Source organism: Urocitellus parryii, chromosome 2 (assembly GCF_045843805.1).
Source record: "Urocitellus parryii isolate mUroPar1 chromosome 2, mUroPar1.hap1, whole genome shotgun sequence".
Lineage (NCBI taxonomy): Eukaryota > Metazoa > Chordata > Mammalia > Rodentia > Sciuridae > Urocitellus > Urocitellus parryii.
The window spans coordinates 148,749,277-148,762,639 of record NC_135532.1 but is presented as its reverse complement, the minus strand read 5'-3'; the positions used below and the strand labels follow the sequence as shown (position 1 = coordinate 148,762,639).

At 37.4% G+C, this 13,363-nt stretch overlaps 1 protein-coding gene across 4 annotated transcripts in view; it reads right to left on the bottom strand.

Annotated features, from left to right (window-relative positions):
- Positions 1-13,363, bottom strand: part of Col8a1 (collagen type VIII alpha 1 chain) — a 155,314-nt gene that overhangs the window by 5,750 nt on the left and 136,201 nt on the right. For all 4 annotated transcript variants that reach the window (XM_026402435.2, XM_026402437.2, XM_077794415.1 and 1 more), the window contains one exon: positions 2,867-3,197. In XM_026402435.2, coding sequence (XP_026258220.1) covers positions 2,867-3,194 — 328 coding nt within the window. In that variant the 5' untranslated portion in view covers positions 3,195-3,197. The remainder of the gene's footprint in view (positions 1-2,866; positions 3,198-13,363) is intronic.

Below are 13,363 nucleotides of genomic sequence, written 5' to 3'. Positions count from 1 at the left end.
CCCCAAAATCCCACCCTTTGAAACCATATTCTCCCTGCCTGTGGCCTAGACTCCTTCAACCATCATCTTCCCATTCCCCATCCTTTGGTAACCACCATTCTATTATCTGCTTCAGTGCATTTGATTGTTTTAGATTCCAGATATAGAATGAGAACATGTGGTATTTATCTTTTTTATGCCTGGATAATATTTTAACATAATATTTTAGAACCAAATGATATTTCCTCATGTATTGAAATACAGTATGATGTGATGATGGAAGTCATCATGTGAATTCAGGAAGGAATGAAAATATTTTATTTTGTACGTAGTTCAATAACGTCTTTCTATATCTGTTCTCAAGAACCAGTGGATTTGTGTAATTTATCTAATGTGCTGTAGGATTTACCAAGCCTCTAATATTAATTCTTTAACTTCCCAAATTATTTCTTATATACAAATTTGATTTTTAAACAGGAGGGATAAAGAAGATATTTTTGGATGACGAGCAGTCTGGATAAAGAAGAGATCTTGGTTAGGAGCACGAAGCTCTGCTTATCTTTCTAGTCTTAGCGTGAGATATCTACAGGAGAGCTTTTGCTATCAGCACCTCTCCTTGCCTGTCTGTACAGCAAGGATAATACAGCACATTTCATGATTAGAGGATATATAGGAAAGGTATTACGCCTTCTTGAATCAGTCCTGAAATACAAAGTGCATGCTGTTATATTGTTCTGTATGTGCCCTGCAGATAAACAGAACTCTGAATCTCCCCTGCTGGGAATAATAGGTTGTGTGAAGAAATGAAATATTTCACTAATAATAACATCTTAATCCTGACCTTTATACTTTTACAGAGCTACTGTCAGGGAACAAAATAGAACCATAGAACTCTGTATTTTTTCAAATAGGAAAAAAGGTATAAGAGGTACCAAAACTCTCAGGCAAGCTATTTAAGAAAGGAAGTGGGAAGAAGAAGCTGAAATAATCCCCTAGTGGCATACTAGCTCCTAAGAGAAGAAAATTGGGAATACTTCTCTTATGCTGAGACACTATCACAGAACTATTAAGGAATGTTATTCCCAAACAGTGAGCTGTGTAGTTACCATTCAAGGAAGTGTTTAGGGGAAGGTCACATCTTTTCTGTCAGAAGTCCCTGCCATGCAGCACAGTGCCTGGGACATACTCTGTTGTGACTGAGGATCTATTGAATTACCAGCTACAGCAACTAAAAATTCCTGTGATGCTTTAGCGTTTACTCAGCACTGCTTACCTTAGGTCAGTGATTCTCTCAACAACCTTATTTTAAAGATAAAGACAATTAATCTCAGGGAAGTCAAATGACTAGGTGTCTCTCTCTGGGACTGAGGCCCCAAGGCCTCAGAACACCAAATCCAGCAGTTCTCCAGAGTGAATCTTCCCATGATTGTAGGGTCTTACAGGGTGACCTCTATTTCCTCAAAAGCCATTGCTATTATAATGCAGCAGTTTTTCCTACCAGTACTGCATTTCTTTCCTATTTTATTTTTTAATTTGTTCCAATTAGTTATACATGACAGTAGAATGCATTTGACACATGGAGTATAACTTCTTCTTCTGGTTGTACATGATGTAGAGTTACACAAGTTGTGTAATCATATATGTACATGAGGTAATAATGTCCAATCCATTCTACTATCATTCCTATCCCCAAACCCCTCCCCTCCCTTCACTTCTCTCTGTCAAATCCAAAGTACTTCTATTCTTCCCTAGCCCACCACACCCTTATTATGAATTAGCATCTGCATATCACAGGAAATATTTGGACTTTGGTTCTTTGGGATTGGCTTACTGTACTTAGCATGATATTCTCTAGTTCTGTCCATTTACTGGCAAATGCCATAATTTCACTCTTCTTTAAGGGTTATATATACCATATATACCATTGTGTATATATACCACAATTTCTTTATCCATTCATCTGTTGAAGAACACCTAGGTTGATTCCATAGTTTAGACCAATACTGCATTTCTGAGAACTCTAGATAAACCGACCAAACATAAGAAAACATCTGTCATAATGACAGGCATTTTTAGATGTTCAACAACTAATAAATATGCCCAGAAAGTAATGGGGACAAATCTTCAGATGTCATCTAGATGCAGTCTGCACTCTTTAATCCCCTTTTGCTGATTTATTGATTGACATTCATAGCTTTATTAAAGCAGTATTAAAGCCACTTGCATTTATCTAACACCTAGTTTGGAAGATGCTTTCATGTGTTTTTTCTCTTAACATATTTGGTCCTTACAACACTGTTCCCCTAGTTCAGAAGAGTGACTTGTTTCCTTTCTTTTTATTTTCTTTCTTTCTTTTTTTCCTCTACTGCTTTATCCTGTAACATCAGGCCCAGAGCCTGACACAAAAATGGATTCTCCCTGGATAGTTGCTGGATTTTTTTGGTTTGTTTTAAATTATTTTTAATTTTGGAGGGTGCTAAGTATTGAATCCAGGGCTTCATGCATGCCAGGTAAGCGCTCTACCTGAGCCACATTCCCAGTCCTAATTGATGAATGTTTGAATAAATAAAAAAATAAATAAATAAGGGGATAGAGTATTTGTGATTAAATATATTTTGATTCATCTAACGCTAGTTAAAATAACAAAATCAAACATAAAATTGTAATTTTATCTTTTTTTTTTAAGTTGTGTGTGTGGTGCTGGTGATCAAACCCATGAATCTTTCTTTAAGACTTGAATTTTTCAAGAATAGAGTGGAACAAAGTAGGAATTTAATAAATGTCAATTCCTAAAATAAAAGTTTTAAAAATTCATCTTCTACCCCCCTCCATCATTTAAGAAGTTGGAAAGCTGTGGTTTGATGACAGCATACCAGTGTGAGATTACCTTTGCCCTTCTTGGGTACTGCTTCCTTGCCCATTCTTGGCACTGGTTGAATCTCCTTCATATACTGGGGTAGGTGTGGATACTCTTTGCCATATTGCAAATGGGGCATCTCCTTGCCCATGCCAAGGCCATCTTTGCCCAAAGGCATGTGAGGTACTTGCTGGCCCAGGGGCTGGTATTGTGGAATTTGTGGTGGCATCTGAGGAGGAATTTGAGGTGGCAGTGGCTTGATCCCATAGTAGGCACCAGCCTGAATGAGCCTGATGGAGCTTAGGGAAATGGTGAGCAGCACTCCCAGCAGCTGCAGAGGCCCAGGTGGCACAGCCATCACCTGTGGAAGGAATGCACCAACATGGTGAAAACCCGAAGGCCAAGGCACTGCCATTTGCCTAGAGAAAGAATGGGGAAGAGTCAGGGGAAGTAAAGTCTTTAATATTAGAGCTTAATGAATGGAAGGCAGGTGGAATAAAGATCTACTTTTTAACAGAAAAAAAAAAACCCAAACAAATCAAAATAAAAACCGGAAGTGTGAGTTCTGTCAAAAGAAGATAACTGGTGAGAACAGAGGCTATGGCAGAGACTTCTGGTCTCCAAATATCAATTCTGCCCCCACTTTTTACCTAGTATTGAAAGCCCTGGTTTTCAGCTGGGAATAGAGCAGCAGTCCTTAATGAAGACATTTCAGTTAGGTGTGTGTTCTTGTGACAAAGTCCTGGCGGACTGGGAGTAGTTACAATCAGTGCAACTTCCAAGAAGAATCCTAATAGGAAATGAGCATGTTCTTCCCTTTCTTCCTTTTGTTGTTGGAATGCTGATATGTTGCCTGGTGTGGATCAGGCACCTGGGACAAGAGGTTGGTTGGTATGCACTGAGCTTGGTAAAGCAACAAGTTTGAAGCAACTTTAGCTCTGGATGAATGTGGAGACACCATGCCAATCCCTGAATTTACAATTTGTTTACCCAATAGAGAAATAATGTTTTATCTTCTTCATTCCACTTGTATTGGGGTGTTCTTCAGTTGCCCAAAACCTAATCCTATGAGGCTAGATTCTGCAAATTTGGTGGCATTTATACTCTGTTAATAAGTGCCAGAATTCTTTCCTAACTGGAAATAGTTAAGAATTTATAGGCTTTATGCCAGGGACAGAGATTTTTCACCTGCTAGATGCTTTTTGTATGCTTTTATTTAGTCACAAATAAATATAACTATGAATGTAAATGTAAAATAAATGTAAAAGCAAACACTACCAAAACCTGCAGAGGTCTTCTGAGTTGGAGAAAAGATGTTCCATGTAATAGCCCTGAAATGTCATTTTAAAAAAAAAAATCACAATTACGACTATGAACATTTCTTTTTTAGATTTAAATACTATGAAGTCATTAGTTTAGAATTTGGTTAATTGGATTTAGAGTCCATTAAATTTATCTTTGCACTTTTATGAAATAAAGGAGTTTGCAAAGCAAATCCATTACATAAATAAGACGGAGATGTTTGACTATTAACAAGACAAACTCTTTCTAAGTCCTTTAACAGCACTCTTTACTAATTAGCAGTTAACAGGAAAAATACAAACGAAGTTTGACTGTTTATAAAAACCATCTTGAGAAGACCTCGGTTTAGATTCACTCTAGGTTGAAGAACGAACAGCCCAGGGAGATGCAGTACGAGGAAATGCACACTAGGGGGCAAGCGCGACGCACCCTGGGATCTGCTCCGTTATCCCGCCCCACCCCCAACCCGTGTTACCCTCATGGTCCTACACCCGCGGTATTCTCGTTCTTTATTGAGAGACTTTATGAAAATTGGAATCCTAGTGGAGTCTCATCATAATGCTGTGGGGCAGGAGAGAAAGAGAGCGAGCGAGCATATTTTTCACAATCTTCCGGAACACTTTGAAAAAACTTCTCTCTATATGTAATTTAATTTCCATTTTCATGGGAGTTTGTTTTCTTTACTTCTGCCTTACTTAATTCTGGATCATAGTTTCCCACTTCTTAGAAAATGTGCGTTGAATTTGCGACATCCTATTCAAGGGTAATGCCAAGAGTGTGAACAAGCTGCAGAAGGATTGGTTAATGAAAAGCACCTAAGAAAATATTCAATATGAATCCCTACCACAAAATTCACTGCTTTCCAGTTTTTCTAAATATACTAACTAATCATTTTTTTCTCCTTCGGGGAAAAAAATGAAGAAACATTTGTCAGCAGTATGATTTATAAAACTTTCTTAATTTCATAAATTAGAGTATTTTTAAGAACTGTTTTATTTCAAGCATACTCTGAATAATATGTGTGTGTGTGTGTGTGTGTGTATACACACACACACAAACTGTTATTTTCTCTTCCTCTAAGAATGATTGTTATAAAACATTTGGGGAAAAAAGCACAAATTAATATTGATTTATACTCATTAATAGCCAAATTTATTTTAGGTTGAAAGAGAAAATCTGCCCTTAAGTACTCAACAATAATTTGTTGAATTCTTACCAGAAACAATGCTAGGCCCACCCAGGGATTGTAAAAATGAATATAATATGCCCAGTGAGCCCTACTCTCATGGAATTTATATTATTTTAGCAGGGGTGTCAGGTGTGTTCAATATTAGTGATTATTCAAAGAACATTCTCTGAAAAAAAATTTCCCTTCTACTTCTGTTCTTTCAAATCCCTTCTCTTGGAAGCAATAGTTTTTCTTATTATTTCCACATAGTTTTTCAAAGATAATCTATGAATAGGCAATATAATATACATCCATTTAAAACACAAATTAGAGGGGCTGGGGATGTGGCTCAGCGGTAGCGCGCTCGTCTGGCATGCGTGTGGCCCGGGTTCGATCCTCAGTACCACATACCAACAAAGATGTTGTGTCCGCCAAGAACTAGAAAATAAATATTAAAAATTCTCTCTCTCTCCTCTCTCACTCTCTCTTTAAAAAAAAAAATAAAAAATAAAACACAAATTAGAGAGTATTATACATACATCTGTTTCTTTTTCCACTCAATTCAGTACTGAGACCTTATTTCTTGTCTAGTTATGTGTATCTAAACAAAAATCTCTTCAAGTTCTCCATTTACTAAAAGTAGAGCTTAAGTTTTTCTTTTGGATCCTGTCTAGCTCTAACATTCAGTTTCTCTAAGGTATTCTTTAGAGAGCTGAAAGTGTTATTCCACACCGGAAATGTGTGGTAATACCTGGTAATGTATGAGCAGGGACCTAATTCTGTCTTTGGGGATGCATGAATTCAATTATCAAATCTTAAACTTGTGGTGATTTTTTTTTTTAATAATAAGCTGGCACACTTGGCCCTTCACTCTTCCCTCAATTCAGTGAACGTGTTGGATTATAGTTAATAATCTTCAAACCAGGACAATCTAGTGAAGTACTGGAAAACTGGAAGGAGGCAGAATGCCTGGAAGACCAGTTGAATACCAAAGACCCAGTAGGATCCTGCTTTCCTTCCATTACATCCTGTCAGAGGCTTGGCTTTTCTCTCCCTGAAACCAACTCCTTAGGTCTGCCATCTGCCATTTCTCTGGCTTTTTATTTAAATAAACTTTGTTCAGTTTTAACTTGAATATTTATATAGGGGCCCTGGTTAGAATTTACTGCTTGACTTATCCCTACTAATTTCCCTCCTGTCCCTGAGGATGTTTTCGGTGGTCAAAGCAGCGTGGTGGCTCTCTCAAATCACTCAAAGAACATCAGATTTGTGTAATACTATACAAACACCTGGTGGAAGAAGGGACCTCAGAATTCTTGCTGGGAGGAAATGGTGGTAGTGGGTGTTCTGCTTCTTTATTCCTGAGAATGCAGCACACAACACTATTGTGAGTTCTCCTTGATTTTCCCCCCTTAATTTCTATTTGACAACTGGGGAGTATGTGTACACATGAAGATAAAAATACATCTAATGTGTGTAGACACTGGACGTTTGCCATACAGGCTGGCTTAGTGGTGGCTGCCATGTTATATGGGAAACGCATTGTAGAAATCAAAAGACTTGCATTTGAGTATAGTTTTAGCTCTGCCATTCTTCATGCCTGTAGCCTTGGGCAAGTCCTTTATATTTACTGTGCCTCAGTTTCCTCACCTATAAGGCAGAAATAATATCTGCCTATCTCTCAGAGCTGCTTAAGGGTAAAAATTTTAACATGAATTCTTTATAAGATAAAAAGCACTATTAAAATTTAAGTTATTAATGGAGCACAACCAAAAAGGCAAATCCAAACCAACCGAAATGTCAGATTTTCAAAGAGGGATACTAGCCAAAGTAAACGTGAGGTTAACTGCAATAATGATAAACCTAACATGAGTAAATCAATAATGGCCATTAAACTATACTTTTTTAAAATGGCAAAAGAAGAAGAAAAAAAAGAAAAAGCGACTGGTCTAACCATTTATTCTAGTGTCAGTGTTGCCAATCCTAATCATTTTGAATAGCCCTAAATCGTTCCCTATATTTGGGGAGGGCCACAGTGAGTTTCAGTTCCCTCTTGTGACTCATAATGTACATAGCAGGATAACATGATATATATTATTTCAGACACTCCTAAGCATTCTGTTCATACATTTATCCTCATGAGATTTTGGCTTGCTATCCAAAAGAATGTTAAAGCATTTCAACCTTCAATCCTTGCTCTCATTCCAACTTTCTCTTTCACATAGTGCTAACAACACATCTGCATCTGTGCTATGTGGTGTGGACAAGCCTCTCTCATCTGCTCCTGAGCCAGTCTTCTGTGCCCCACTCTTGCCCTTATACAAAATTTTTAGCTTTTCAAGAGCCTAATATTTGCCCCCTGAAGACAGGGACAGTCAGGCAGAATTCTCTTCCATTGTTCACCAGAATAGCCTTCTGGGTTTTTCCATGCCTCTCAAAGAAAATTCTCTTTTTTCATTTCTCAGAAAAATTAATTTGTTATGTATAGATATTTATTGAGCAGTTTCCAATTGTTAATAATTTCCTGGATACAAGAGAAACAAACTGAGGTCAATTAAAAAGGTGAAGTCTTACTGAACTCTCATTCTAGTATGGGGAGACAGGTGATAGGTTAAAAATAAATTTTATAATTTCAGATTTGAGTGCTCTATAATGAAAATACCATAAACTGGCTATTAGTTTGCCAAGACTACTATAACCAAGTACCCTCACTGGGTGGCTTGGATAGAGAAATTTATTGCTCACTGTTCTGGAAGCTGGGAAGTCTAAATTTGAGATGCCAGCAGATTGGGTGTTTGGTGAGGGCATAGTCTTGGTTCAGAGATGATGATCATCTTCTCACTGCATCCTCACATGGTACAAGGGGCAAGAGAGCTGTTTGGGGTCTCTTTTATAAGGGTACTTATCTCTTTTATAAGGGCACTCCCTGATCATCTTCCCCAAGTGCCACCTTCTCAATTCTCATTTTTCTACACATTCTACTAAAAGTTCAATACAAAATTGAATGCTGTTCTAACTGATCTTTCTTTCTTTCTTTCTTTCTTTCCTTCCTTCCTTCCTTCCTTCCTTCCTTCCTTCCTTCCTTCCTTCCTTCCTTCCTTCCTTCCTTCTTTCTTTCTTTCTTTCTTTCTTTCTTTCTTTCTTTCTTTCTTTCTTTCTTTCTTTCTTTCTTCTTTCTTTCTTTTCTATTAGACTGAACATGACTATGAGGTTCCAGAGGACAAGAAAAAGGTATGATATTCTTTAGACTTTCTAGATGATTGTTGATAGACCTTCACAATTACTACTCTTAGGATGGTTAGGGTCTTTTGAAAATATTTGAACCGCACTCTCTGTTTAAAATCCTGCCTATGACAGTTGTTAACAGAAAGCCCTCCTATTTTTGATTTGATTATTAAAAATGATGAGAACACTCATATGGCAATCTGTTGTCTTGTCATATCACTTTGCTGCTTTTTAAAGATTATCTGAACAACTTGTAGGACTTACCTTTTTTTGGTTCATATATGGCTGTGCACATGTAGCTTTCTTATGGTGGGTGGGGTTGGGAAGGGAATGTTAAGAAACCATATCCCCAAATTGCTTATAAAGCTAAGACAAAGGATGATCGTGTGATTTTTTATTGTCATGCTAAGAATATTTAGATAAGCCATGCTGGTGTCAACTAACTAGGTGTTTAGCTTGGTGGCATAATCAATTAGTATTACAGATATTAATAACTCTACAAACTATTCTAATTAACCGCTGTCAGGATCAAGTGGGTTTTTTTTTATCATATTAACTAGTTGTATCTTATTTCACATATTCTTAACATTCTTTTTATCTACTGGTTATCAAAAACTAAAGGTTTTAATATTTTGTTTTAAATCAACTTTGTCATCATGTTAAATACAATTTGACTTATGTTCTCACACACAGACATATGTGAGAATTGTGTTTTTAATAGTTTGAGGATGATGCTTTGGTGGAGGCAGAAGAAGTAAAAAATGTAAATATGTGGTGTTTCACATGTTTTGGAGAAAAAGTGGGAGAGGGTGACACAGGTGTGGGGTGGTGACCATTCTCTGAGATGAAGCTTTTTGAGACCCATTTTTGTAGTGGGAATTGAGACTTCTATGCCTAGATAAGCTGGCACCTGGCTTTTAAGGAAAGATAGAAGCAACTCTAAATAAGAGAGAGTGGAAAAATTCGTCCCCCTTAGGTGAATCCTGAGGACATAAAGTGTGAGCAGCATTCATTGCCCCCCATGGAGACGAAGATCAAAGTAGACCTCCAGGGGAGAGGTAGTGTGGGTGGGGAGAAGACATTTTGGATATTTGTTACAGGACATTTATTTAAAATTCTCTCCTTTTTCTCCCCTAGGTTGAAATCTTCTGAAAAACTGATCCTTTGGTGGGAACGGATTATTTTTGGGTATTGAGAAGAACCATTCACTGCTGTGCCCAGATTGGCACTGGGCAAAACCAGTGACTAGAGAAACAGGTCATTCCCTAAGAATGGCTGGGGAATGGAGGGGCAGTGAATATCTACATTATAGTCTTCTTAGCTACATTTGTGAGCACTTACTTTGTGTTGGCACCATGGACATACTTCAAATATGTCATATCATTAATACTATATCCATTTGTTAGGTATTTTGTTGTAGTTGTTGTACATGGAGATAGTACCTTTATTTTATTTATTTATTTTTATGTGGTGCTGAGGATTCAACCCAGTGCCTCACACGTGTAGGCAAGAGCTCTATCACTGCGCTACAACCCCAGGCCCATTTGTTAGGTCTTTTTCTGACATTTGAAATTGTTTTAATTGATATCTCCCCAACCTGTACTTATGATTGGTTATTTCACTGAAATACTGCTTATCTCTATTATATTCCAAATTAGAAATCTAAAATTCCTGTATGGTTACTTCTAGAGGCCACCATCCAATACATTAGCTAATAAGCTTTCTACTTTGTTTTATTAGGTAGAGATTTGTCAAACTGCACTCATCTTTCTCTATCTTGTTCTCCAAATATCAAGGCTTTATTTTTGGTTGAAAGAAATAATTTGTCCATTATATATGGTACAAGATCTTGGCCAGGATCCCACACTCTGCTTTTTGGACTAGTTATTCATGATGTCTGAAAGCCACTGCTGAGTAAATACGCTGAGATGGAGCCCAAATTCATAAGGCTGTCAGATGCTGATCAATGGAGATAGTGAGCAAGCCCATCCAATAGGCATTTGTTGACTGTAGTCCATCTGCCCATTTATACCTATCAGAACTTATATAAATGTACAACTGAGTTTGAATAATAAACTTCACTGATGAATCCTGAATTCTACTATAATTAAGAGCAGTCATCTACCCCACCTACTAGCTATAGGCACAACATGACCTCATGGAACCTGCTGAACTTGAGAAAGTCAAGTAGGGTTTGCCCCTAGCTCTAGAAACGGGCCACCCACATCACCCCCTTGAAATGAATGGCCAACCACCACATTCCAAAATCTCTCCAGAGGAGGAGATTTCACAACATTCCCAGTAACCAATTGCAGTATTTCACAGTAGATTTCCTAATATCTAATCTGAATCTCTTTTGCTGAACTTTAAGCTCATTTCCTCTTTTTTCCATTCTCAGAGGAGGTGGGAAACATCTGGAGAATATTTTTCTTAAAATAATAGCTCACATATTTGAAGCCTGAAATTAACTCGTTTTGTTTCTCTAACTGGAATAGTGTCAGCTGCTAAACAGTTTATAAAACACTTGAGAGAACTCTTACAAGAGAAAATTCTAAAGTGGAATTTTTTTCTTCCCCTAATATGAAAACATCATTGTTTCCAAAGCACAGAGTACCTAATATCTAGCTGTGACCTGAGCAAGTCACCTATCCCAACTGGGTGTCATTTCCTTTATTTGCAGAATGAGGATATTGGCTAGATGACTTCAAGTTCCCTCTGGTTCTTAAGTTTTCTGGTAACTGTGAATGTGAAGAACACATACATATTTCACAGTTAAATGAATTTATGAGTTTCAGTGTTAAAGCTTTTGGATGTCCAAAAGTTAGATCAATCTCATAATTTGTTACTTTTCACTATTCCAGTTGGGGATGGAATAGGGAGAGTTTGAACAACCTCTCTGTAAATATTCCTATAATGAGAAAACTGTACCTGACTAGAAAAAAAAAGAAATTAAATAAAAAACAAAGTTTAGGGACAAAAAAAGGGTATGTGACTTAAAAAATCAAGAAAATAAAAATCAAAACGATATTCAAAGATTGAAGACAAATGTGAGGCTTACTAAGAACATTTTAAAAAGTGCTGGTAAATTATAATGTATTCCTACAATGCGTAGGCTCAAAAATTCTTGCAAAGTCATTTAGCAAGTATTGACTATGCCTCCTGATGTAAGAATAACAAATGAATACAAAATATGTACCTGGGGAAGGGGAAGCGGGTAGTGACGAGTTGTGACATCATCACATTTCAGAAGCTGTGGTTTTACATTTTATAAGAATTGAAGCTTGGTACAGAATAGAGGACACAGTAACCAATCCACAAAACTACAACTATCTTATATTTGATAAAGGGGCTAAAAGCATGTAATGGAGGAAGGATAGCATCTTCAACAAATGGTGCTGGGAAAACTGGAAATCCATTTGCATCAAAATGAATCTGAATCCCTATCTCTCGCCTTGCACAAAAGTTAACTCAAAATGGATCAAGGAGCTTGATATTAAATCAGAGACACGGCATCTGATAGAAGAAAAAGTTGGTTATGATCTACATACTGTGGGAGCAGGCTCCAAATTCCTCAATAGGACACCCATAGCGCAAGAGTTAACAACTAGAATCAACAAATGGGACTTACTCAAACTAAAAAGTTTTTTCTCAGCAAAAGAAACAATAAGAGAGATAAACAGGGAGCCTACATCCTGGGAACAAATCTTTACTCCACACACTTCAGATAGAGCCCTAATAACCAGAATATATAAAGAACTCAAAAAATTAGACAATAAGACAACAAGTAACCCAATCAATAAATGGGCAAAGGACCTGAACAGACACTTCTCAGAAGAGGACATACAATCAATCAATAAGTACATGAAAAAATGCTCACCATCGCTAGCAGTCAGAGAAATGCAAATCAAAACTACCCTAAGATACCATCTCACTCCAGTAAGATTGGCAGCCATTAGGAAGTCAAACAACAATAAGTGCTGGAGAGGATGTGGGGAAAAGGGCACTCTTGTTCATTGCTGGTGGGACTGCAAATTGGTGCAGCCAATTTGGAAAGCTGGGAATGGAACCACCATTTGACCCAGCTATTCCCCTTCTCGGTCTATTCCCTAAAGACCTAATAAGAGCATGCTACAGGGACACTGCTACATCGATGTTCATAGCAGCACAATTCACAATAGCAAGATTGTGGAATCAGCCTAGATGCCCTTCAATAGATGAATGGATTAAAAAAATGTGGCATTTATACACAATGGAGTATTACTCTGCATTTAAAAATGACAAAATCATAGAATTTGGAGGGAAATGGATGGCATTAGAGCAGATTATGCTAAGTGAAGCTAGTCAATCTTTAAAAAACAAATACCAAATGACTCCTCTGATATAAGGGGAGGAAACAAGGACAGGGTAGGGACGAAGAGATTGAGACGAAGATTTTCATTAACAGGGTTGAGAGGTGGGAGGGAAAGGAAACGAGAAGGGGAATCGCATGGAAATGGAAGGCGATCCTCAGGGTTATACAAAATGACATATAAGAGGAAAGGAGGGGTAAGACAAGATAATTCAAATGGAAGAAGTGATTTACAGTAGAAGGGGTAGAGAGAGAAAAGGGGAGGGGAGGGGAGGGGGGATAGTAGAGAATAGGACAGACAGCAGAATACATCAGACACTAGAAAGGCAATATGTCAATCAATGGAAGGGTAACTGATGTGATACAGCAATCTGTATACGGGATAAAATTGGGAGTTCATAACTCATTTGAATCAAACTGTGAAATATGATGTATGAGGAACTATGTAATGTTTTGAACGACCAACAATAAAAAAAAAAAGATA